The sequence below is a fragment of the Myotis yumanensis genome, unplaced genomic scaffold (genome assembly GCF_028538775.1).
Source record: "Myotis yumanensis isolate MYYU_CA2020_CCGP unplaced genomic scaffold, mMyoYum1.0.hap1 SCAF_9, whole genome shotgun sequence".
NCBI lineage: Eukaryota > Metazoa > Chordata > Mammalia > Chiroptera > Vespertilionidae > Myotis > Myotis yumanensis.
In genome coordinates, this window is record NW_027223760.1 from 45,288,315 (window position 1) to 45,310,948 (window position 22,634).

Below are 22,634 nucleotides of genomic sequence, written 5' to 3' on the forward strand. Positions count from 1 at the left end.
TGTTATACACCCAAGTCAGGGAACAAGTCCTCAATTTCTGCAGTTTCAAATCCTGACCCGCTGTCCCCTTCAGCTGGGCCTACCTCCCCTCACTCATTGTCCTTTAACCCTCCCCACATTCAAATTCACATTTCTCTTTTTTTAAAATATATTTTATTGATTCTCTACAGAGAGGAAGGGAGAGAGAGATAGAGAGTTAGAAACATCAATGAGAGAGAAACATCGATCAGCTGCCTCCTGCACATCTCCTACTGGGGATGTGCCCCCAACCCAGGTACATGCCCTTGACCGGAATCGAACCTGGGACCCTTCATTCCACAGGCCAACGCTCTATCCACTGAGCCAGACCGGTTTTGGCCCACATTTCTCTTTTTTTTTTAATCCCTGAGAAAGGTGTCCCTCATTCTGCTTAAAGATAACTTTCCATCATGTTCTGATTTTCACCTCTGTTCACTTTTCTCCAACAGCTAACTCCATCAATTACTCTCTTTCTTGTATCTGCTATCTCTTTCTGCGGTTCTCTTATTCTCAGCCTATAAGATTCTCATCTCTCTCCCTTAAAAGACTCTTCTCCAACTGCTGCCCCAACTCCCTCCATTTCTTACCCAAACTTATTAAAAGTATGTAGTCAATGTCCTCACTCTCTCCTTCCCCAGTTCCTCCTTGATGCACTCAGCCACCCTCACTAATTGTTCTCATACAGTTAGCAAAGTCCTCTCAAATGCTGAATCCAACTGACTCTTTTTCCTATCTTATTTGGCTTTTTTAAAATATATTTTTAATGATTTCAGAGAGAAAGGGAGAGGCGGGGAGAGAGAGAGAGAAACATCAATGGTGAGAGAGAATCATCTATTGGCTGCCTCCTGCACACCCCACACTGGGGATCGAGCCCACAAGCCCAGTATGTGAATCCCCAAGGTAGCCTTCATTGGATAAATATTTATCAGCTCCTCACTATATCCTATGCTCCTTCCTAAGCCTGACGAGTCAAGCGGAAAGAAATTACCCCCAACAGTTTACAGTCTGGCAGAGAGGCTGAGTATAAGGTAAGGAGAGTACAGAAGAGGCATCTCAGTCTCTTGGTTCCCATACTGAACCTTCCCATGCTCCCCTCCCCCTACAACAAAGTCTTCCCAATTCTTCATCACACACCCTATCCATGAATACATCCCCAATATACTTATAAACATATGCATATATTTACGATTATTGGCTAATATCTCAATATAATAAGGTGAGATTTGTCATTATCTTTATTGGATATAAATCCACATTTCAAAGAATCTTCTGGATGGCTTCTAAAAAAATTACTTTGTAATAAAACTGATAAAGAGATTAAACGTGGAGTAGGAAAAAATGCCAGCTCAAGGATGTGGAAAAAAGGGAACTTTTATACACTGTTGGTGGGAGTGTAAATTACAGCACTATCGAATACAGTATAGAGCAGCGGTTCTCAACCTGTGGGTCGCGACCCCTTTGGGGGTCAAACGACGCTTTCACAGGGGTTGCCTAAGACCATCGGAAAACACATACATAATTACATATTGTTTTTGTGATTAATCACTATGCTTCAATTATGTTCAACTTGTAACAATGAAAATACATCCTGCATATCAGATCTTTACATTATGATTCATAACAGTAGCAAAATTACAGTTATGAAGTAGCAACGAAAATAATTTTATAGTTGGGGGTCACCACAACATGAGGAACTGTATTAAAGGGTCGCGGCATTAGGAAGGTTGAGAACCACTGGTATAGAGATTTCTAAGAAATGTAAAAATAGAACTACCATATCATCCAGCAATTCTACTTCTTGGTATATATCTGAGGGAATGAAATCACTATCTCAAAGAGACACCTGCACCCCATGTTCATTGCATCATTAGTTACACTAGCCAAGACACAGAAACAACTTAAGTGTCCAGGGAAGGATTAATGGATAAAGAAAATGTGGCATTATTCAGCCATAAAGAAGAAGAAAATTATGCTATTTGTGACACCGTGGGTGAACCTGGAGGGCATTATGCTAAGTGAAATAGGTCAGACAGAGAAAGACAAATATGTCAGTTATATGTGGAATCTAAAAAGAAAGAAACAAAAACTAAACTCTCAAGGGCCTTCCATGGGTGTGTGGGTACAAACAAAGGTAAAAGAATGTTCCTCATAAAATAAGTAACAAAAGGATGTGTGTCACAGTTTGGGTACATGATGTCTAGACATTCATGGGCTCCATATTTATGTGCCCTATAAAACGTTACTGGGACTCAAGGGTAAAAGAACATTCCACAGGCATTTGCCATGAGTCTGATCCATCAATCATTAAGAGACCCAAAGATAAAAGTAGCAAGGTCTCTGCTCTCTTAAAGCTCAAAATTTAAAGAGGGAAACAGAAACACATAAAAATTTCCAATACAGGCGGACTCTGAAAAGTGCTACAATATAACATCAAACAAGCGAGGGTATTGGCTAAGCTACTATAACAAAGAGCACCAAAATCGAGTGGTTTGAAGAAGAGAGTTTATTTCATTGTCATGTATTGTTTGGTATGGAGATGTGGGGAAAGGAGGAATTGCCTGGTGTAAGTAATATTATGAAGATGGTAAAATTGGTCTTCTTGGCCCCAGTGCTCCCCGCCCCTCCCCCAAGTTATAATCCCTTCACAACCACCAGCATAAGTCTTCACTATCCTGACATGTCATTCCCAATTGCAGAATATACTTTCATAAAAACACTGAAATAGTCATTCACAGTAGGATGTAAATAAAAGGCTGAATGTGGTACCATTCCCTGGGCCTTCAACCTTTTGATCGATCACAACAGACTTAAAGACAATAGAATATATTTTGTCATGGAACTTTGGGCATCGTTAAGCAGTATCTGGGCTCAGATGAATCTGTGAGCCTTGAAATAAACCACTTATTCTTTTTTAAAAAATATATTTTCATTGATCTCAGAGAGGGAGAAGGAGAGAGAGATAGAAACATCAATGATGAGAGAGAATCATTGATTGGCTGCTTCCTGCACGCCCCCTACTGGGGATTGAGCCTGCAACCCAGGCATGTGCCCTTGATCAGAATCGAACCTGGGATGATCCTTCAGTCCAAAGGTCGAAGCTCTATTTACTAAGCCAAACCAGCTAGGGCTAAACCACCTATTCTTAAAACCCACCTAGAACAGACGTTGACTGATAACTGTGTTGGTGAAATATATGATGAATTTTTTAAATCTCGAATCCCAAAGGTAGACCTTTTCCCTACCCCAACTAGCTTCATACACAGACACTGGAGATGAACTGACCATTTACTTTGAGCATCACTCTAACAGTAGATCTTGAACTAGTAAAGAGAATTTATCTATGAGGCTAATTAAATCAGAAGATTGGGCCAGTAGAACTTTCCCATGTCTGTGCTAAAACAATCATTTCAACAAAATATTTCTCCATGAACTTTAGGTAATTTTTGCCTCATCTTAAAATGTCGGACCATTCTTACACGGGAGGAGGTAGACTTGGAAATACTGTTGATCATCATGGAATTACTGTGCCCTTGTCATCCTCTTACAACTTACTATTGTTCATTGTGATTATCTTTAATAGTGTGATCATTTTTATTTTGTAACAGATTGAAATGCTCTGGTTCCATCTAGTTCAGGTCTGCGCTGTTCTCAGGGCCTTCAGGCTAATAGCTCCGCTTTAGACATGCTAATCATGACAGGAATTCTGCTTGGGGCTTCAGTCCTTCCCATTTTCCCTTCCTTGACCTAAAAGAAGCCTACTCTGTACTTTCAAAATGGATTTGAGGAACCACTAGGGTCTCATCTTCTTAGTTGCCACCTTCTCGATCGATAAAGCTTTCCTTACTCCAAACTGACATTTTTACTTCTGGCCATTGGAAGCACTGGGAACATGGAGAGTGGACTGTTAACAATTCTTTCTCTCACACCCTTGTACTCCATTTACTTCTTAAATGGCACTTCCATCAAGTTCTAAGATTAAGTTGCTTATTATTCAGGTAAAAGTACTCATAGATTCTAAATTATTACATTTTCTCCATGACATTGAAACAGGAATTTTTAGGGGTGAAAAATAGAAAATTTTAGAAATTAAGGGGACCATGGAAGAAACACAGGGCTGCAGAGCAGCAGAAGGTATAGTTCCATCGAATAGGGGAGCTGAAAAGCTGCAACAGGTACATTTCCATAGAACAAGGGAGCTGAGAACAGCAGGTCTATATTTACAAAATAAAGGGAAGGAAGTCCAAAGGGAACAGGAAAACAATAAGGAAGGAGGGGAGGGAAACCTCACATGTCCCAGTGAGGTTCCACCTTTGAGCTCAGAAGTTACTATAGTCCAGTCCAAGGAAATAGTGACCAATCAGAGGGGATATCAAGGCACAAAGACCTACAGCCTTTGTAAACCATGGAAACAAGGACTCGGCGGGACCCTTTCCCCCTCCCCACGTGGGAGTCTGTCCTGTGGGACCCTTTCCCCCTCCCCACGTGGGAGCCTGTGCTGTGAGATTCTTTCCCCTTCCCTACGTGGGAGCCTGTACTTGTTCTTCAATAAACTTCCACCTTTGCTATATATACCGCCTTCCATCTGTGGATTCATTCTTCAACTCCTATGGACAAAGAGCCCAGGAACCAGTCTATCCAGGGGAAGCCCGCGTGTTCCAGTCCAAAAATTCTGCTTCAACATGTTATTATAAAACCACCAATTTAGTATTTGACCCCAAATAACACCGAAGAACTGTTTTGTTAATATGCTCTCTCACCACAGTTTATCACAAAATATTCTGAGTGACCCAAATTAGTCTGTAACTCAGTTAAATTCCTGTTCTAAAATCCTCTAGTTTATATGAGTTATACCCAAAATAACAATCTGCTTTTCAACATTTATAATAGCATAACACTGTTTTCCACGTCACACTGGTTTCGAAAAGTATGTGATATGAGGCTGACTCAGAACATTTTCAAGGGCTTAGGCTTTGTATTTCTCAAAAAAAAATTTCTTTTTCTTTACTTCATACCCAAATCACAGGTCATTTATATGCAGAAATTGCTTCTGTACTATTTACTCATGACAATTCAAAGGAAGTTCTTGAATACCATCTTTTTTTTTAATTGTTGACACTATTATACATATCCCCCATTTTTCCTCTTTGCCCACCTCCACCCAGCCCCCAACCCCCTTACCATCTTTTGTTAATTCATATGTAACCTTTATCATATCTACAACTAATTAGTAAACAACCTCACATTTTCAATCATTTTACTTTGAAACATACCATATTTATTCACCTCCATAAAATCCTGAACAACAAAAAAATAACTTTCAGAAGAAGTTGGGAATAAAATTGTTGGTCTAATTATAAAACCAAAACATTTGGAGTTTGATTTTAAATATTTTAATTAGAAGGGGAAAAGCAGTTTTAAGAGAAGCTTGCCATAATTAGCTAATTTATATTAATAATAATTCTTTGCCCCTTCATATGCAAAATAAATTTTGAAAAAAGAATGACCTTTGTTCTACCAAATCTTAACGAATGAAAGCATATTGCTTTATTTGACCATTTAAGGCCCATAATAATTTTTAAAATTCAACAATTCCTAGACACATTTAACAATGTCTTAATTCTTTGTAGTCTGTTCTGTAAATACACACATACATCGGTTTTTTCCTAAAGCTTTTTTAAATAGTTACTTTCTAGTTTCACTAGAAGTGAAAAGTGTAAAATTCTATTCCTACCACAAGGTGTCAGTCCATGGTAATTTAATCTTCAAAGGGCTTTAACATTACCTTGAGGAAAGTCAATGACTACAAGAAACAAACAAAAAAAAGCCATAAACATTAAAGCAAGAACAGTCCCAGGCACCCTTTCTATGAGTAAAGGACAATCAGGGAAAATGCAGTGAGCATTTATTTCCTTTGATTTTTCCAATCAGACTAGTTCTGGGAATACTGTACACCAAATCCCCAGATGTTGCAAGCAGGCCTGACACGCTCCCTGAGGATGGGGCCAACCGAGAGGAGTAAATCCCTGGTTCCCATTCTCCCTTTCTCCACACCCCTCATACTTTAAAAACAACCTAAAACAGTGGTCAGCAAACTCATTAGTCAACAGAGCCAAATATCAACAGTACAACAATTGAAATTTCTTTTGAGAGCCAAATTTTTTAAATTTAAACTATATAGGTAGGTACATTGTTATTAACTTAATTAGGGTACTCCTAAGCTGGCCCTTGCTAAAAAATGTCCTCAATCTGAGGGGTCGACCTCAGCGAACGTACCCTCACTCCTTCTAATGCCACTTCTTCCAAATAGACTCGCCCCCAGGCCGAAAACCGACTTCTGCGCATGGGCCACGAAGTTTCAATCGCACTGTACGTGCACGCCCACACGTGGTATTTTGTGGAAGAGCCACACTCAAGAGGCCAAAGAGCCGCATGTGGCTCGAGAGCCGCGGTTAGCCGACCACTGACCTAAAATGTTACTGACAGTGAGGCAGGATAGTAAGAAGCTAGGGAAATTCATGGGGAAGTGGAATATGGGTCCTGAGACAGGAAAATTAGACAAGGCCAAACAATTTGGACAACTTACAGCCAGCTTGTGAATGGAAAGACCTTATCTTTCCCAACTAAGGACACTTGAAAGCAAATGATTTATATCCTCCCTACCCTATCCATAGAATACAGAGCTTAAATCACCCTGGTCTGGGAAATAGAGAACAAAGACCCAGTTAATGCCACGTGTGCCAGCCAAACCCAAGAGCTCACAAAGTCTGGGAACAAATAACAAAAACCATAAAGCCAGACAGACCTAAGATAAAAGCAAAACAGACCAAATATAATCCACAACTCCCCTATATGCTCATTTTGATGCATCCGCATATTAAACACACACCTGGAGAGCTAACGAATATTCTGCAGAAACCCTGCCCTAAGATTCACACCTGCAAAAAACTAAATAAAAGGAATATAAAGCTCTCAGGATAAAGAAGGCTCCCTAGAGCACGCCCGTCCCCTTCTTGGGCATGAACTTTTTATTTTTTCCTAAACTCTAAAGGTTCCCACAAGACTGGCAAACAGGGGAGCAATGGGCAGCGGCAGCCCGGCCCAGGCTCACCCCAATCCTGTCTCCAGGGCCCCCTTGTTCTCTGGCTTCCCAGGGAGCTGAAGCCGCCCCCCTTGCTCATTTCTAGCACTGACCTTCCTTCCCAGGGAGCTCACAGCAGCCCTGTCCTGGCTCACTTCTTCCTGTGACGTTTCTAGGAGCCAAAGCAGAGCACCGCCTGGGCTCTCCAGCTGCTGCTCCTCCCCTAAGTCCCTAGGGCCGCACTGCCCCAGCTGTAACCAATGTTCTCTCACAGTCACCTGGGCTCGGGCTATAAAACCCTTCCCGCAGGGAATCAAGAGCCCACACACTCCAGGCCGGAGGCAGGCCGCTCCACCGGGCCCTGTCCAGTAACAGCAGCAGCTCTGCTTTAGGTTTGGGGTGCTGGGTTAGGGGATGAGAGGGTGAAGGGAAGGACTAAACCTGGGGTTTAAGGGCTTAGTCAGCTAGGGGATGGGGTGTGAGGTTTATGGGTACAAGATTTGGACAGCTGAAGGGGGAAGTCACTCTCAGAGACTCAGATTTGGATTCCTCAATTCCTGGAGCTTAACAGAAGCCAGCTGAGGGGTGAGCAGGGGGGAGTTGCACCTGCACACCTCCTCCCCACCTCCTCCCGGCGCCAAGCAGATTCACAGCTCAATTACAGAGCAATCTACCTGAGCGACAACTGAGGGACAGCTGAGCAGGAGTGTGACACCCAAGGGTTTACAGAAGCAGCTACACTGTGACTGCAAAGAAGGGCGGAGACGCCACGAGGGCTGAGAAGCCAGAGGGCTATCTTGCCTGCAAAAGGAGGCGATCTGGGTGGCGAGGTTCTGAGGAGAGATCTGGAGGGTTGGCTACTGAGGTCCCTGAGTCCACATCCCACCCCGCCCTCAGGCACCTGCTCCCAGGGTCGGGCACTCCTGTTCTCACAGCACCAGCACCAACCCTGTTCTCCAAACACCACCCTGCCAGGCTCCATCCCACACAGAGGACTGTTGACTTCACCCAACAGGGACCTGAGGTGCACTCTTTTTCTTTTTTTTTAAATATATTTTTTATTGATTTTTTACAGAGAGGAAGGGAGAGGTATAGAGAGTTAGAAACATCGATGAGAGAGAAACATCGATCAGCTGCCTTCTGCACATCTCCTACTGGGGATGTGCCCGCAACCCAGGTACATGCCCTTGACCGGAATCGAACCTGGGACCTTTCAGTCCGCAGGCCGACGCTCTATCCACTGAGCCAAACCGGTTTTGGCACACTTTTTCTTACAAAACTACAGAAAGACTCTCAGAGGCCACTGAACTGTGTGGCTTTGGAATGGAGGCCAAACACTCGCCCCTCCCGTGGGTTAGGCAGGCGCCGCCCCCAACAGAAGACTGCCTTGTCAGGGTCCCTGGCCCGCGCAGTGGAGGCGGTGCAGCGAAGGGGAGCTGTGCAGCTTGCTCCCCTCCCCAGGGCTAGCGCCACCCGCCAGGGAGGGCTGCCTTGACCTGCATTCCCAAGTCCCACTGGCCCCATCCTGCTGAGCTCAGTCCCTCGGGGGTAAGGGGATGCAGCTCAGAACTGGAACCTTTGGGGCAACTGCCTTGGAGCCTCCAGTCAGGGTCCCTGTGCAGCTCGCTCTCCTCCAGAAGGCTGGCACCACCCCCAGCAGAGGCCTGCCTCGATCTGATCTGTTCCTCCAAGTCCGTGTGTGTGGGGAGGGGGGGGGGGGCGGGGGGGGGGGGTAGGAGAGAAGTTGAGGAAAGACGGCTCTTCTCAGAACTGGGGTGTTGGAAAAAATTACCCTCAGAGGCTCCATCCAGTCTGGAGTTCAAGCAGTTGTGGCTGCAGAATTAAGGGAAGGAGTGCAGCTCGCCCCCTCCCAAGGCCCGGTCCCACTGGCCCTGTCCTGCTGAGCTCACTCCTGCAGTGGGACAGCTGGCGGCACCAACGTGAACCTGGTGTGCTCCTCAGGGGGAGCAGAGATGGAGACGCTAGCAGAGACTGAGGGGAAAGGCTCTGGACTAGGGCCACATTCTCCATTCTCCCCATCCAGTGCCTGACCACCAGCCCCCAAGTAGGGGACCCACTATCCCTGTCCTCCTGAGCTGGCCACCCTGCTCTACTGAGCTGGAGCCTTGTGGAAGCGTGAGTGGGGCACAGCCAGCCTGGGTCGTGGGAGGGATAAAAAGCTGTGGTGTCCTGGTCAGTGTGGTTCAGTGGACAGGGCATCAGCCCAAGCACCAAACGGTGGCAGGTTCACTTCCTGGTGAAGGGAACATACCTGGGTTGCAGGTGCAGGAGGCAACCAATCCATGTGCCTCTCTCTCACTGATGTTTCTCTCTCTTTCTCTCCCTCTCTCCTCATTCCCTTCCACTCTCTCTAAAAATCAATGCAAAAAATATCAGGTGAGGATAACAAACAAACAAAAGCTGTGGTACATTTACGCGATGGAATACTACTTGGTCCTTAAAAAAATGGAAAACTTACCTTTTGCAACAGCGTGGATGGATCTGGATGTTATTATGCTAAATGAAATAAGCCAGTAAGAGAAAGACAAATACCATATAACCTCACTTATATGTGGAATCCAATGAACAAAATAAACAAAGACAAAATAGAAACAGAGGTATAGATACATGGAACCAACCGACCGCTGTCAGAGGGCAGCAGGGTTGAGGGATTGAATGAAAGTGAAGGAATTAAGAAAAAAAATCCATAATAACACATAGACACAGACACCACTGAGGTGATAGCCGGAGGGAAAGGGTGGCCACGGTGGTGGGTGAAGGGGGGCGGGGGGGGGGGGGTAGGAATGGGGATGGAAAGAGACTTCGCCTGGGGCTATGGGCGCAGGATGCAGTGCGCAGATGATGCTTCATTGAGTTGTGCCCTGGAAACCTGTAACCCCAATAAATTCAGTAAATAAACACATAAGTAAAGTCAAATGGACTAGCCGAGCTTTAAAATAATCCATCTCAAAGGCTGGACTGACCGTGCTCCAGCATCACCTGGGAACTTGTTAGAAACGCAGAACCTCAGGCCCCGTCCCAGGCCCACGGAGCTGGGAAGTGTCTGTGGCGGTTGTGGGGGGGCGGGGGGTGTTCTTATAAGCCCCGCCGTTGGTGCACGTTAACGTTTGAGAACCACGGCACCGATGTTCGATGTTCGTTACTGGAAGACTGCAGAAAGGCGAGCAGGAGGGGGTGCAGCCGACCTCCGCGGGGGGCAGGGCAATTTGAGCGAGAAACAAACAAACAAATCGACGGGAGCGGCCAGGTTGCAACACAGAGGAAACCCCACACGGGGCCCCTGGGACCTGCGCGGACAGCGCATCCAGGCGGGAGGCTCCGGGCCGGGCGGCGCCCGCAGGTGGCGCTAAAGCGGCCGCGGCCCGGGGGCGGGGTCAGCGCCCGCGCTCTTAGGCTCGGGTGCCGCGTGGGGCTGGCACCTCGGGACGGATTTGCGGCCGCCACTTAACCGTCGGGTCGCGCCGGGAAGCGGGTGAGTCCCTTGAATCATCCCGGCTGGTCGCCGGCGCCCAGCCTCGGGCCGCCGCGGGGTGCGAGCCGGCGCGGGGCCGGGCGGCGGTGCATCGGGCGAGCGCAGCTCCACTCGCCCGTAAGCGCCTGTGCGGGGCGCGCTGCGCTGCCTGGCAGCCCGGCCCCCCGCGCGGCACACCGCTCCGCTGGGACCGGTCCCGGAGCTGGGAGCCAGACACTCATCAGGAAGCCTTTTCGCTGGGGGGTCGGGGGAAAGGCTGCGCTATGAAGTTTGCTTATTAGGTTGGGTTCTGACGGCACGTTTGCCAACTTGGCAAAATCGCCGTGGGTTTGCCTGGCATTGATGAATGGTCGGTACACAGTGCTAAAAATCGCGCAACTGGTCTTCGCGTTTCCTAGTAACAGGAAGTTTTTAAATCCTTGGAGCATTAGTCCTGCTCTTTCAGGATCTGGATTGGGGTTCAGATTCCCTCCAAACAGCCAATCAAGGCTTTATTTATTTTCATCCTGGGTCAAATCCACTGGAAGGGGATTGCAGAGATAAAATATACGAACACTTCCAGATTTCTTACTCTGTTCTTTTTAATATATATATATTTCTCTCAACATCCTGACGTTTATTAAGAAGTCATTCATTTAGCACAGGGCAGATGCAGTGCTTAAGAATAGCAGCCCAGGGAAGGAAAACATCTCCCCTTCAGTAGTTAAATGTGGTAACAAAAGTGTCCACTGAAAGGATCGGTTTGGAATTGCAAAGCAACCCACAATGTATTCCAGTCATTGAGTTTCTTCATATTCTAAACTCTTTGACATAAACATGAGTCAGTTGGGCTATGTCAATATTTAGCAGGAACATGAGGTCAGCAGTCCTGTTACAGCAAAATGGAGCAGTCACATCAAGAAATATGCTTTGCTTTTTTAATGGGGATGAGAGAGAACTTTGGGTCAAATTCGGGAGTTCCTAATATCTGAACGCTGTGCTGTTTCCTGTATTTATTTATTTATTTTCATGAGAAGATTTCACTGTGGAATTTAAATTATATATTTGGTTAATGTCTGATGGAAACCACCATAGTGTACTCGACTGACATTTTATTTTCTTGGCTTCTGGGCACAAAGTTGACTGTGGGCCACACAGTCAACAGGCTGCCTCACTGCTCTGGGCTTTTCCTTGGCTTTGCTCTTCAGCATGGTCTCGCTCCCATGCAGATGAATGGCTATATACTCAGCCCCCCTTCCCCCCATCGGGGGCAGGGCCAGCTGACCTCCCACAGCACCCCCCCACCCCTCACCCCCACCCCACCCCCTACCAGCTGTGCCCCGATTGGTCCCCCACCCCAATCAGGGTAGCAGGGTAGGGGCCAGCCGGCCAACCTCCCGCATCCCTCCCCTCACTGGCCCGGCCAGATCTGCCCCCATGGGACAGCCCGGCCGGACCCCACCCGTGCACCGGGCCTCTAGTTCTCGTTATAATGTTACCTAAATCACCAGATGATTTGGAGTAATACTTCTTAAGGAAAAATAGCATAAGCTCTTCCAGAGCTGACATGAAATCTCATTTCTCTTTCCCTCCTCAGTGTCCATCACAGAGTTGAGTTCATGGATACTAGGTGCTTGGCATATGCTTTACTCAGAATTCTTTCAAATGTCAATGCTATAAACCCAAGTCAAACTAACAAGCAAAAGAAAGGGAATGTATTAGCCTGTGTAACTGAAAATATCAGGATCTTGTCTCAGGGAATCTAAATACGTAAAATATATCGCTGGAACTCTTCTGTGTCCCTCTTTCTGGCTTGTGCTTCTGTGTTTGGGCTGTCCTCCATCCTACTGAAGGCATCTTCCTCCTCGCAGCATGTGGAAGGAAGTGTGGTAGGTTTCCATCCTCCCAACTTCATGTGTTAGACATGTCCTCTTTATCTTCCTCCATGCATAAATCTCAAAGAAGGATCTGACTGGTTCAACAGGGCTTGTACTAGTATGCCATCCCTAAACCAATCAATGTGATCAGAGGAACAGAGAACTGTGAATAGCCAAACTGAGTCATATGCCCGCTTTTGTGGCCAAAGGAAGAGCATTTCTCCAAATGGAGGAAATTTTTTATAAAATTTTTTTTAAATGGGCTCTTTCCAGCCAGCACCAAACCATGGGCATCCCTAGGGTCAGCTGGCACAAGCGCTTCAAGACTGGAGGCGAGAGAGAGGCCTACCACGAGAAGCGAAAATATGAACTGGGACGCCCTGCTGCCAGCACTAAGATTGGACCCCGCTGCATACACACAGTCCACGTGCGGGGAGGCAACAAGAAGTACCAAGCCTTGCGGCTGGACAGGGGCAACTTCTGGGGCTCAGAGTATTCGACTCGCAAAACAAGGATTATTGATGTCTGCAATGCATCCAGCAATGAACTAACTGGTAAAGACCCTAGTAAAGAACTGCATCGTGCTCACTGACAGCACACCGCACTGACAGTGGTATGAGTCCCACCAGGCACTGCCCTCGGGCCACAAGAAGGGGGCCAAGCTGACTATTGAGGAGGAAGAGATTTTAAACAAAAAAAAAAGATCAAAGAGAATTCAAAAGAAATATGATGAAAAGAAAAAGGATGCCAAAATCAGCAGTCTTCTCAAGGAGCAGGACCAGCAGGCAGACTTCTTTCATGCATCGCTTCAAGACTAGATGGCTGTGTGCTAGAGGGCACGGAGCTGGCGTTCTAAGGAAAATCAAGGCCCAGAAAGGCAAAGAAATCCTCTTCCCTCCTATCTTAGCTCATGTAATACAGGTGTTTACTCAAAAAAAGGGGGAGGCCTCGCTGGTTTGGCTCAGTGGATAGAGCTTCGGCCGGTGGACTGAAGGGTCCCGAGTTCTATGCCAGTCAAGGTGGACAGACCAAAACAAATATCCTCAGCATGAATATTGTGAAATTTGAAAATGAAAAATATATGGAAAATTTTCACAGAGTGCTTCAACAAAGGCAAATGGTAGAACTACATAAAGATGGCTCTTCTTCATTCTTTTTCCTTTTTTTATTAAATTTTTACAGAGAGGAAGGGGGAGGGATAAAGAGCCAGAAACATCAGCTGCCTCCTAGACACTCCCCACTGGGGATGTCCCCGCAACCAAGGCCCATGCCCCGGGCCAGAATCGAACCTGGGACCCTTGAGTCCGCAGGCCGACGCTCTATCCACCGAGCCAAACCAGCTAGGGCGCTCTTCCTCATTCTTTGTGAAGATCAAACCTTTAAAAGTTGGAGAGTGCTTTAAGTATTTTAAACTATTCCTGGCAACAACTTTCCGTTCAATGAAGTGTTGCAGGTGCTCTAAAATTCAGAAACATTTAGAATGTTTTCTCTCAGTCAAATTATTATATATCTAATCTGCTTTACTCACTGAATTTCACAAAGTACAAATTGGAGATGTATTCCTCTGGAAATACATTTAGAACAAATAAAAACAATGAATAATATTGTGACATTATATGTTTCTCTTTCCTAAAAAAATGATACACCAAGCCTGAATGAAGTTCTGTTGGGTATTTAGGAAACAGTCCATTATAGGGTAGGAAGTTGGACAAAATTAGTTTCCACAGGGTTGACCAGGATAGGGGCATGTCAGTGATTGAACACAACTCAATAACCCCAGTGGAAATGCCAGCAATTTATGTTTTACCAACAAAAACCAGTCTGTTACTCTGAAAATACCACCTTTCATTCCTTTGTACCACTATCAGGGTTCATCTTCCCAAGAGTGTCCATTTTATTCGTTGTCTGAAACTCAAAAAATTTGCCCATAAAATCATTTAATTATTACAGTGGGGCCTTGACTTACGAGTTTAATTCGTTCCGAGACCGAGCTCGTTAAGGAGCTGGTTAACTCAAATTACTCTATCAACTCAATGCAAAAAATCGGCCGACAGCTGGTATCTCAAAAAACTCGTTAGTCGGGACACTTGTAAGTCAAGGCCCCACTGTACTTCGAATTCTAGTGTCAACCCCCAAAATACAACTTCCTGATCTTACGCCAGCAAACTCCAGCTTCCATTGATAACATTATTACTCTCAGAAAAAATGCATTCCTAATTCTATTTACCTTTGAGGGGAGTTGGCATTCTTCTAAATGAGCACCTGGAGTTAAATTCCCCTAAACCCATGGTCGGCAAACTGCAGCTCGCAAGCCACATGCGGCTTTTTGGCCCCTTGAGTGTGGCTCTTCCTAAGCCTTAGGAGTACCCTAATTAAGTTAATAACAATGTACCTACCTATATAGTTTAAGTTTAAAAAATTTGGCTCTCAAAAGAACTTTCAATCGTTGTACTGTTGATATTTGGCTCTGTTAACTAATGAGTTTGCCAACCACTACCCTAAACAAAAGGCAACGTCCAACCATTTGAATTTCATATACTAGTAGACACCTAGGTCATACGTTGTACCGCTAGTTTGACAAAGTAAAGCAGTTTCTCTTGACACAAGGGCCCTGGATGGAGATTATAATGTAAAGTTTAATGTGTAAATCAGTCACTAACTGTATTTTAATTATATTTTATCTGCCGCTGTAGTCCTCATATGAGGAAACTGTGCCGCGCCAGCATGGCCAAGGGTGAACCTGAGTGGGGTGGCTGAAAGGCTTAGAAAAGACAAACAAGAGAATGAAAGCCGGGTCTCGGTGGGAAGCTGCTTCTCTGATGGAGAGACAGCATCAGCGCCCACAAGCCTTGTCTTTATTTTATAGCAGATTCCACGAGGCAAAGTAAGGGCATGGTCAAGATGTTTACAACATTCTCATTGGTTTCGATCCTACTCAATTACGTGCACCTGAACTCTATCTAGCCTACATCACTCAGGCACGTGGCGCCACGTGTTCGGACCATAGGTTCAAGCTTACAACTATAGCTGTTGGCTATAATTGTGCTGGGGGGGGCCCTGCCCTCCAAGCTGGAACTTGCACGTGGCCATGAGTGACTGTGCCCTCTCCTCAGTCCAAGGCTTGAACCTGTCCAAACACTGTAGCCGCTCCCCACAGAAAACTGCTCATGTTGCCCTGTCAATATCATAAAGAGAATAAACTTGAAGAAGATAATTATTTTTATTTTCATAGGTGGCTGAAGCAATATTTTATAGAATCAATGGAAGTCCAACAAAACATCACAAACCAAGAACTTTGGAAAATGAAGCCTAGGAGAAGTTTAGAAGAAGATGATTATTTGGTAAAATAATAATTAAAATCCATAAACATAACTCAAATGCTCTTCTATATCTCTTGGTGCTGTAAAAGTGATTTTTCACCCTCGTCTGCTGATATTTTCACTGATTCATGTCACTGATGTTGTGATGGATTCAGGTCAGTGACATATAGGAGAGAAATTGTACCTTGACTGACTGCCATGAACTTAGCTGAATAACCTTGAATGAGTCACTGAAAACCTTGGGTCTTGGTATCTCTGTAAAGTGAGAGAGTTAGACCATATCATCTCCAACGCCCTTCCAATGTTTTCTAACATCCTCAATGCGTCTGTTTCAAAAGAATCGCCAGTGCCCATATGACAGTTGTGCAAACATGCATTTTTTAATGGGCACCATGCTAGTTTACCAAGAGATCATCAAGTTAATTAATATTCACTGTTTAACCAAATGCATTCAATTTTAGAATAAGAACCACTGTCCCACTTTTCCCCACCTCAAGATAAAATGTTTCTGACTACATTATCAACTGAAAAAGTGGTGAAAATTTTTTGTTTTAAACTCTTTTTACCTTTCTAAATGATCTCAACTCAGTTTTAACAGAAATTATGAATTTTACCTTGATTATTTTAATAAGCAAAATAATTAAGATATAAGCACATGCTTTATAAAATAAGTGTACATAAAATGAAATTATTTTTATTTTTCAAGTTAACTACCCTATTTCCTGTTCCGTAACTCTTTACCCTTAACCAGAAAATTGATCTCAGTTGATTGTACTTAGAGTGTTTTAATGTGAAGAGATGACAGATGCTGTGTCATGCTCAACTCCCTTCTAACTGGAGTAATTGGAAAAGTCATTGGATGTAATAGTGATTTATTACTGGAACTTAAAGTCAAATGATGAGAGGTCATTTTTAAACACCAAAAATTTTAGAGAACTGTGTGAAGTAAAGTACCATGCATAAAATGAGGAAATGAGCAAGTTAATCGCTAACATTTTGAGCATTAAAATGCTAAGGTTCTACATATAGAGCTATAAGAAATGAGTAATACATATTGGGTGAGAAAGTAAATTCATAAAGTAACACAGTAAAGAAACACTGATATAATTTCTCATTTTGAGTTTTTTGTTTTTTGGGTTTTTTTTTTGTTTTTTGATTTGCTGATATATCAGTCAGTTGTAGAAATGACAAAATATTCAATTTAACCTTCTTTGGAATTGTTGACTAACTAGAAATATAACTGAGTAAAGAAGTATAACTTTCTCAGGAAATAGATCATCCCTATGGGATTTAACTACTTATATAGCCTTTCTACTTCTAATAGACTGTTTGTCCGTCATTACTTATACCAATGAGATAATTTAGAAATATGAAATCAAGGTTTAAGACTACTATGATGGAAATTATAATTTTTTTTCTAATAGTAATGACCATATTAGTCTTAATCTCCTGCACTTGGATTAATGAAGAATTCACTCTTCAGTTTTTTGCCAAGAGTTACCCAGTAACCAATAAAAATATTTTAAAATACATACAACTGTTACAATTTACAACTGTTATTATTTTTACCAAAGATTACTGGATGTTTTTTGTTTTCAATTTTAGTTTCCCAGTTGCATTATTGCATCCTTTTATGCCTTCAAGACAGAAGCACATGGCCTAAGCTTTAGTGGAGATATCTGAAGCATGTATTTATTTTGAAAAATGAGCAACAGAAACTAATAGAGAACCCCAAAGTAGCTACATGCACCTTTGATCAGTGCTACATAGACTATGCCATCTCTTCAGCTAAAACCAGTATCCAAAAACAAGGTTCTGAATGTCCATTTTAACTGAAAAGCACAATGAGCAATAAATAATTCGTTCAAGGAAATCCCGTTGTTTAAATTTTAAGATGTTTGTTTTCTTTTCTTCGTAGAATAAGAACTCAGGAGAGACCAGCATGCTGAAAAGACCTGTGCTTTTGCACTTGGACCAAACAGCCCATTTTGATGACTTTGACTGTCCCCAAAAGCTTCAGCGCAAACAGGAGCTCTTCCCAGAATGGCGCTTGCCAATTAAAATTGCTGCTGTCGTATCCTCTCTGACTTTTCTCTACACTCTTCTGAGGGAAGTAATTCACCCTCTTGTAATTTCCCATCAACAGTATTTTTATAAAATTCCAATCCTGGTCATCAACAAAGTCTTGCCAATGGTTTCCATCACCCTCTTGGCGCTGGTATATTTGCCAGGTGTGATAGCAGCAGCTGTACAGCTCCGTAATGGAACCAAGTATAAGAAATTTCCACATTGGTTGGATAGGTGGATGTTAAGAAGGAAGCAGTTTGGGCTGCTCAGTTTCTTTTTTGCTGTACTGCATGCAATTTATAGTTTATCCTATCCAATGAGGCGATCCTACAGGTACAAGTTGCTGAACTGGGCGTATCAACAGGTAGGATGATGAGATCGACAGTATCACTGAACCAAAAAGTCTAAGTCACCTAACAGATGAACTCTTTGTCATGTTAATATCAACACCTCAAACCCCTGTTGAAACCCTGTGTTGAGAAAGTAATCTGCATTTTAAAATGTTTTATTATTAACCCTTTACTGGGGCTTGGTTGTATAGTTTTACATAGAGGAATGTATTTTAAGCTGAAAGTTTAAACTGCAACTTTAACAATACAAACAAGTATTGTGTTCATGGACATAGCCACATTTCCATTTTCTACCACCTTCACAAGATTACTTTTAATGCTCATTTTTCTTATTTTCTGTTTATTTACCCGTGTGCATGCACAATACAATTCTAACCATAATTATTATATAAATAAAACAGTTACATCAATGTTGCATTCAAGAAAGTGACTAATAGTTCCTGTGTCATTCCTTTCAGAGGAATGCAAAAACAAGTCATAATTGTGTAGAGGCCCCAGTTATCAGGCCCTCCTTAGCAGCCAGAGTGAGTGTAGGAGGGGGTGCATGTGCTGGAGCTAGGTGTTCTTCACACTCATTCCTCTCTTCACCCTCTGGTAGGTCCAACAAAAGAAAGAAGATGCCTGGATTGAGCATGATGTTTGGAGAATGGAAATGTATGTGTCTCTGGGAATCGTGGCACTTGCAATCCTGGCTCTGTTGGCGGTGACATCTATTCCATCTGTGAGTGACTCTTTGACATGGAGAGAATTTCACTATATTCAGGTAAATGATGTATAAAATGCTTCTGTTCCCTCAGAGCGGTCAATCTTTTCATGCTTATAATATCATCAAGCATACTGACTTTACCCCATAGAAAATAACAAATGGTTTGCCAGTAGCCAAGATCCTACCACTTGTTCCCATTAATACTGTGCTCTCCTATAATTTTTCCCTATTGCTGCTAAATAGAAGTGTTTTCTAGACATAAATAAAAGGCATTACTCAAAGAGAAGTATTTCTAACATTTGAAATGTGTTAGCTATCCATCTAATAATTTTAAATGTGATATTTTAGAAATTTAATATTTATGGGGTTTTTTACTTCCCCAAAAAAATAAAAATATTCTCTTGCCTAGCATCTAATTTTATTCATCCCTTTTAAGTTACATAGCTTTGTACTATCCATAAAAAAGCATCTCTCCTTGAAATATGGAGTTATATCTACCAAGGGTATTCTAATACCTAATTGTAAATGCTGCTTTTTCCAAGTTACATTTTATGTAGCTTACTCACTTGAAGCTTCTCAATATTTTTGGAATTCAAACCATTTCAGATTTACTGAGGTTAATCTCCTAGTAGTAGATTACACCATAAAAAGAGCTATATGCCAGAATTCACAAGGGGATTTATGTCAGACAAGACTCAAAGGACTAAAATTAATTAAGCCATAAGCACTGCCAAGATTTTTAAAATTATATAGCTTTACCTTGTATGGGTAGACATCTTTGTAAATTCCCACAAAATCAGACATTCCCTACTATCCTTTGTACATGGTCATACTCCCACAAACACTCTATCAGGGCATCTGATTAGGCTGAAAAGCAAGTCTCCATCTGAATCATTCCACTGTGGCTTAGAGATGGTGCCATGTTTTCCAAGTGCAGTGTTTGTTGATTTTGTAGGTTCAGCCTGATAGCCATTGGGGTTCTCTGCTCTTCATTAATAACTTTCCTCTTACGTTGCTCTGCCTGCCACACACATGCTGAGCACCACTGCTCAGATCGAATCAGGAATGCAAGCACTGCGTCTTGACAACTAAGCCCATTTCATTACGTGCACAACGCCTACTTCATAATAAGTACATAATACACATTTGGTAATTTAATCTTCAACAAGTCACATGTATTTTTTCAATTAATAACCTAGAAACTTCTCATTTACAGTCCAAGAACTGATTACTCTCCAATTTATGTTGGAGATTTTTATCTGAAAATAGAAACTTAACTATTTGTATTCATTGGGGTTTAAGGGTACTTACTGCTCAATAATTGTGAGTTGGATTTCTCCTGGCAGGCTAATGACCATTTCCAGTAAGTGAATAGAAGTCAAAAGTTATCTAGAAGAGCTATCGTCAGGATGCCGTAAAAGTATTTAGGTGAACAACTATTTTTAAGCAACTTTATCGGGATGGTGCCAAGTATCCCAATGCTAGCTGAAATTTTTCTCCAGATCTTCATTATCTCTATGTCTTGTTCAAACATTGAAATGATTGTTGGTATTTTCCCACTTTATCAGAATGTTTGATTTTTTTTAACATAGGCCAAGATCATTTGTTTTAGTATTCAGATACCAAAATCAAAGTCAATCACTTTGGTTGCCCTCGCAATTAATAAAGATCACTGAGGTCGAATTGATTTTTGCACTAATCTTCAGTCAACCCACCACTCTTTGCTGAGCACCTAAAAGGCACAAATCATTGTGTTGCTTCTGTAGGGGTCCTGTGATGAGTAAGAGGGCCCCTGGTTTTAGATGTCTCTTGATAGGCAGAATTAAGGCGAATGCACAAGAGACAAACCATCACAAAATAAATGTCATAAGAGAGATGAACAAAGTGTGGAGAAAGGGAAGACAGTGTTATTAACTGGCTGAGATGGAAAGGAAGAGGGTTGTGAATGTTCTTAATTTAAATAGCCTGGAGACAGAGGTATTACCCAAAAGTAGGAGTAAAGTGGGGACATGTTAAAAAGAATGGAAAGGTGTGAGTGGACATTGTTAAGAAATGTAATAGGAAAACCATTACAGATGAATGGAAGAATTTCCTAGCAACAGAACAGATCCAGATTAAGTAAGATGGAATAAACTCTTTTGGAACCAATCTTCACCAAGATATTTTTTTTTCTTTTGCAGAGCAAGCTAGGAATTGTTGCCCTTCTACTGGGCACAATACATGCATTGATTTTTGCCTGGAATAAATGGGTCGATATAAAACAATTTGTATGGTATACACCTCCAAGTTTTATGATAGCTGTTTTCCTTCCAATCGTTGTCCTGATATGTAAAGCTATACTATTCCTGCCATGCTTGAGAAAGAAGATACTGAAGATTAGACATGGTTGGGAAGATGTTACCAAACTTAACAAGATTGAGATGTCTTCCCAGTTGTAGAATTACTGTTTACAACGTTTTTGTTCAAATTTGATATATTTTATCATAAATTTTCCAATTTGTATTTGCTTAATAAAAATAACTACTGAGGGTCTTAGTATATCTGTGTTTCTGAGTGATGAGTTTAAAATATGTGTATATCAGAGTTGATTCAAAGCAAGAAATAAAATCATCTTAGCACATTCTCTATTTTCAGTAAAGTTGAATAATCACATCTGATTTGCCAGACTACATAATATTATCCTTCCTATATAACAAAAGCCTAATATGCAAATTATCCCGTCGGGCGGTTGTTCGACCGAGAGTTCGACCACTCGCTATGATGTGCGCTGATCACCAGCGGGCAGCGCGGAAATGGCAGGCGTCGGTGATGCAGGGCTGGCAGCCAGCAGCAGTGGAGGCGCTGCCAGCTCAGTGGGCCCCGATGAAAGCAGGACTGTGGCAGGGTGGTGGAGCAGGTGAGCGGGCGGCACCAGGCCAAGGCGGGGTACCAGGCAGGGTTGTGGGGCTGCGAGGCTGGGGACGTGATCTGGGGGCTGATCTCCGTAGGCCACCCTGAGGGATGCCACCTGTGCATGAATTCGTGCACTGGGCCTCTAGTAAATAATAAAAGGCCTTGAAATACCAGTACTCACTACTCATTAAAAGGTATCATGAGCCATGAAAAAAATGTATTATCTGGATCTACCACACAGATATATACAGTGTTATGAGTGTTGTTAAAGAACTCATTTTCCTGTAACTGGTTGTGATTCATGGAACACCCACCTCAAAAACACACAGACTATGTCTACACAAGTAAAGCAACAGAATAACAACAGATACACAGCCAGGCAAAATAAAACCCAGGCTATCCAGGAGGAAAAGTCAATTCTAATTTCTCTATCCAACTTATGTACCACTCAGTTGAAGTTACCTTAATATACTGACAAAAGCAGACCATGAATTAGTTCTCCAAGGAGCAAAATATACGTCTACTATCAGACTCCAATCCAACATCCTTCAGAGGTTTTTCATAATTAGCAAAACTAACCACAAACCGTCTCTGTTACATGGGTCAATTATTTATTAGGACTAATAGAGCTAATGGTACAAATTAGGACAAACAATTAGTATATTCATTGAGTGGAGTTCAGTTTTTAATTTTTTTCTATTACAAAGGACAGGCTAAGAAGCCTTCTGGATTATAACTTTGAATTCTATGCACGATTGGGGCTCAGATATGCAGAGATTTGTCTGCAGGTAGTGAAGAAAGGAGTTGAGAGTAGCACAATTAGAAACAGAGCAGACAATAGTGTCCTTGAGAAT

At 42.8% G+C, this 22,634-nt stretch overlaps 1 protein-coding gene and 1 pseudogene across 2 annotated transcripts; both read left to right on the top strand.

The window, feature by feature from the left end:
• The first annotated feature begins 10,527 nt into the window (after positions 1-10,527).
• Positions 10,528-21,414, top strand: STEAP1 (STEAP family member 1). 2 transcript variants are annotated; one of them, XM_070425110.1, is made up of 5 exons: positions 10,528-10,589; positions 15,678-15,786; positions 17,684-18,196; positions 18,781-18,945; positions 21,069-21,414. In XM_070425110.1, exons 2-5 carry the CDS (start codon positions 15,706-15,708, stop codon positions 21,324-21,326), a joined length of 1,017 nt encoding a protein of 338 aa, XP_070281211.1. In that variant the 5' UTR covers positions 10,528-10,589; positions 15,678-15,705; the 3' UTR covers positions 21,327-21,414. The 2 variants fall into 2 exon arrangements, with proteins under 2 accessions (XP_070281211.1, XP_070281212.1); XM_070425111.1 differs by lacking the exon at positions 21,069-21,414 and adding an exon at positions 20,235-20,369.
• On the top strand, positions 12,732-13,309 carry LOC139016943 (small ribosomal subunit protein eS8 pseudogene; annotated as a pseudogene).
• Positions 21,415-22,634: the final 1,220 nt, after the last annotated feature.